Source organism: Coffea arabica, chromosome 11e (assembly GCF_036785885.1).
Source record: "Coffea arabica cultivar ET-39 chromosome 11e, Coffea Arabica ET-39 HiFi, whole genome shotgun sequence".
NCBI lineage: Eukaryota > Viridiplantae > Streptophyta > Magnoliopsida > Gentianales > Rubiaceae > Coffea > Coffea arabica.
In genome coordinates this window covers 43,913,669-43,918,037 of record NC_092331.1, presented here as the reverse complement: position 1 = coordinate 43,918,037, position 4,369 = coordinate 43,913,669, and the positions used below count along the sequence as shown (strand labels likewise).

Sequence of the window (4,369 nt, the reverse complement as noted above, 5' to 3'; positions counted from 1 at the left end):
GGTGCATAATATTGAATGGGAACATGACTTCCCAATATGGCTGATTGAGTTAGGGAAGAAGGAAATGAGGGTAGTATCCCCTTTTGTAATTAATCCTAGTGTTAACATTAATGAAATATGTTGTCGTTTGTGGAAAAAAAATCAGAGGGTGAAACTTAGTCAATTTCACATGAAATTTTATATATAACTAATACAACTAATAAAATAGACTATGAATGGTGTTGATTTTTGAAATAATTTTTATATTAATATTATTGGAGTATATTGAAGAGAAATTCTCTCCAACACTAAGAGCACATGTTAATTCCATCAAGGCTATTTAGTTTTTTTTTTTGAGCTAACACTATTTAGTTTTATTCTTAGTACAACATTACATATATTTGTCAATATCAAACACTTGAGTAGACTCTGTCTACGTAGATTTAGCAGTTCAAAATTTGTCACACCATCTCATTAACTCAAGTATTGAAGATGTGGCAAAATTTGGATTACCAGATCTACGAGTTTAATTAGGTCTATCCAAAATTTTGTCTCTATCAAGTGGTTTTATACTCCTTTTTTTGTCTTTTGAAAAAAGAGTGGCATCAGCCCCTTATTTTATTAGCCCACAAGTAAAAAGTACACCGAGCTCATGAAACGCCAAAGGGCTTACAAAACTTCACTGTCGGAGAAAGGAAAAAATCTAACTATATGCTTTTAAAAGCGCTAATGTGCGGAAACGAACGGAGGTCCATTCCAAAAGTAGCATGAACACTTCGCAAGAGATCTCCGAAAGAACCGAAAAATGCATCCTTTCAAAACCTCAAAGAACGTGTTCGAGCCCCGAGTAGCTCGGGCTCGGCCAGTTCTTCCTTAAGGCTGCCGACCCTGGTTCAAGCTCCGGGATAACGTGTTCGGGAGGAAAGACCTCTCCTCTAGGGTCACACGGGATTAGTCGGACCAAAAGCCCAGAGACCCTTGTGCAGAGGCCCCGTCCTGGGCCTAGACACGTGGCAGCCCGGGAACGGCCGAGCTGGCCTTGGGCCCCAGGCCCCTGACAACCGTCCTGGGGCACATCACCACTAGGGCTCCGAGAGGCTCCGGGAAACAATCCCGCAGAGGGCGGGGAGAATCCCCCTCAGCGCGGGATTGAGATTAACTCGGGCAAGTCCCGAAACGTATAGAGGTCGGACTCACAAGCAGGTATAAATGGTAACGCACACCAATTGCACAAGGTACGCTCACTATTGGCCAATTACTCCCGACTGCTTTACTTCCCGTGAACTTCACTCACCGGAAAACTAACTTGACCGTCGGAGTGCCCTCGGGGATCACCTCGGGGCTCCCCAGTTAGTCTCCCTAGAGACCACTTTCTGTTTGTTTTGCAGGGTCGGACACGTTCTTCCCATCAGCACGCCTAGCTCATCAGGTCAGCTCGGTCCGGGGAAGCTCAGCGCTTCTTCAGTTGGCGCCGTCAGTGGGAACGAAAGGTAAGTGCAGTTGTGTTGATGGCGAGAACTCGTTCTAAGCGAACCATGGAAACCACCGATCCCGGGGCTGGCGAAAGATCCCAGCGAAAGGAGACCGAGGCGGCTCGGGGCGCCGGAGGCTCAGCCTTCTCAGGAGAACGAAGACAGCAGATCCTCCAATTCGTGACAGAGAACCTCCCCATGCTGGAGGATATGATCCGGCAGGCGAAGGAGGGAGGCGAAGCCGGGGGCGCGCAGACCTCCAAGGCGAGGGGGAAGGAGAAGGAATCAACTCCCGACCCCACGGAGGGTGAGTCACGGGACTAGCCCCCCAGACGGAAACGGCCACGGATTCCCCCTCGCCCATGGGCCTCGGTGGTCGGGGATAGCGAGAGGTACTCCCGCGAACGGTCTGCGGGGAGTAGAACGAGAAACCCCTCACCACGGAAGCCTGCGCGGGGCGAGCCTGAGCGCTCCCTCGCCGCTCTGTCAAAAGCCGATCGCGCGACCTTCCCCAGTGGAAGCCTGTTCGAGACGATCTCGAGCAGATCTTGCGGCCACAGTTGTACGAGGACAACTACACCACCTCGTCTTTTACCCGGGAGATAGAGGACTACCCACTACCGCGGAGGTTTAAGATCCCGAACATTGAACTGTATGACGCTTCGACCGATCCGGAGGACCACCTCTCGGTCTTCCTGACGCACATGCGTCTGCAAACAGCCGCGGATGAAATCCGCTGCAAGACCTTTCCCATGTTCCTAAAGAGGCAGGCTCGGCTCTAGTTCCAGGCCCTGGCGCCGAGGTCCATCCGAAGTTTTTCCGAACTGGCTAGGCAGTTCGTCGCCCATTTCGTCTCTTCGAAAACTTATTCGAAGAACGCGACTCACCTGATGGCGATCAGGCAGAAGCCGGACGAGTCCCTGAGGAATTTCATGACTCGCTTCAACATGGAGAGCTTGCAGATCAGGGACAAGGATGAAAAGGTGATCATGGCCGCCTTCATGAACGGGTTCAGGGCAGAGAAGCTCTTCTACAAGCTGTCCGAGAAGCCTCCCGGAGACCTGGGGGAACTCTTGACCAGGGCGCATGCGGCAGCTAATGCAGAGGAGGCGGCCCGCCTGAAGAGAGAGTCAGATCGGGAGTTCGGAGATCGGAGAGGACGGGGAAATCCCCCCGAGAATAAGGATATCCCGGCCAAGAAAAACGTTTTTTATCGACTCTCAAAGGAGAAAGCTCCTGCTCAGCCGCCACTTCCGGAGAAAGGCTACACCCCCCTGACTCGGCCTAGGGCCCAGATCCTAGCCGTCATGGAGGCGTAAGGTCTAGGGGAACGGTCGCCCAGGATGGGGACCCCCCGGAACAAAAGGAATCAGGACCGGTACTGTGCCTTTCACCGTGACGTCGGGCACGACACGGAGAGATACTGGGCCCTGCGAAAGGAAATCGAGGATCTGATTCAGCGCGGCTTCCTGGGACGATTCGTGCGGCAAGGTCGACCGGGTCAAGAACCAGGACGCACCTACCGCGGAGACAGGGGCGAGATCCAGCGTCGCGACCGCCCTGAACGGCGTGACGTCTTTCGGGGCAACTCACCCGACCAGGACACCTAAAACTTGGCAGGGGCGATAAACACCATCGCTGGGGGTCCCACGGGGGGGACAGCCATACAACTCGGAAAAACAGGCGACCTCCCCCCAAGGGAGATGATTCCCTGAAACGCCTGCGCATGGATGGGGAAATCACCTTCGGACCAAGGGACGCGGTTTCCCTGGCATCCGGAAACCACGAGGCCATTGTAATAGACGTCGTCACCAAGAACTATCGGGTGAAAAAGGTGTACGTCGACCAAGAAAGTGCGGTGGACATCCTGTTTTACCGGGTGTTCAAAGAGCTCGGTCTGGAGGACGGACAGTTGACCCCGGTTTGGACACCCCTGGTGGGCTTCACTGGACCGCCTATCAACCCGGAGGGAATGATCACCCTGATGGTCACGGTAGGGCAGGTGCCCAAATGCCGAACCATCCCTGTCAATTTCGTGGTGGTTAAACAACCATCCCCGTACAATGTGTTCTTAGGTCGGCCCGCCTTGAATGCCCTCCGGGCTATTCCCTCTTCGCTCCACCTCAGCGTCAAATTCCCCACCCCGGGAGGAATAACCGAGGTGCACGGCGATCCGGAAGTGGCCAGGGCTTGCTACTTGGCCATACTCCGAGGACAGGAGAAGGTGGTCGCCCACACGACCAGCCTGGAGCCCTACACCCTGGGGGAGGAGGCCCGGCAGTTGGGCACCCTGGACGAGGTTGAGGAGTTCCTCTTGCGAGAGGACAGGCCTGACCAGGTCCTCCGCATCGGCGCGTCGTTACCTCCGGAGGAAAAAGAGGGTCTGAAGGCTCTGCTAAGGGAGTACTCTCGGGTCTTCGCATGGACGGTTGAGGACATGTTTGGGATTCCGACTGACCTGGCCGTCCACCACCTCAATTTAGATCCCCGCTTCCAGCCGGTGAAGTAGAAGAAGAGGAGTTTTGCCCCAGAGAGGAACGAGGTGATCAGGAAGGAGGTCGGCAAGCTGCTGAAATCCAAAATCATCCTAGAGGTACACTACCCGACCTGGTTAGCCAATCCCGTCCTGGTTAAAAAGGAGGACCAGACCTGGAGGATATGCGTGGATTTTACAGACCTCAATAACGCCTGTCCGAAGGACTGCTTCCCCTTGCCAAGGATCGACAGGTTAGTAGATTCTACTGTGGATTTTGACGTTCTGTGTTTCTTGGATGCCTTCAAGGGGTACCATCAGATAGAGATGACCGAGAAAGATCGGGAGAAGACCTCCTTCATCACGGAGGAAGGAACTTACTGCTACCGGACCATGCCGTTCGGGCTAAAGAATGCTGGAACTACCTACCAGCGCCTGGTCAACA

General features: G+C 53.7%; 1 protein-coding gene across 1 annotated transcript; it reads left to right on the top strand.

Moving 5' to 3' along the window:
* Positions 1-3,177: 3,177 nt before the first annotated feature.
* Positions 3,178-3,960, top strand: LOC140021307 (uncharacterized). The gene has a single exon (XM_072072073.1). It carries the CDS (start codon positions 3,178-3,180, stop codon positions 3,958-3,960), a length of 783 nt encoding a protein of 260 aa, XP_071928174.1.
* Positions 3,961-4,369: the final 409 nt, after the last annotated feature.

Bases quoted from the DNA above. Each gene is read 5' to 3' on its own strand.
- LOC140021307 (XM_072072073.1), top strand. From the start codon at position 3,178: ATGGATGGGGAAATCACCTTCGGACCAAGGGACGCGGTTTCCCTGGCA.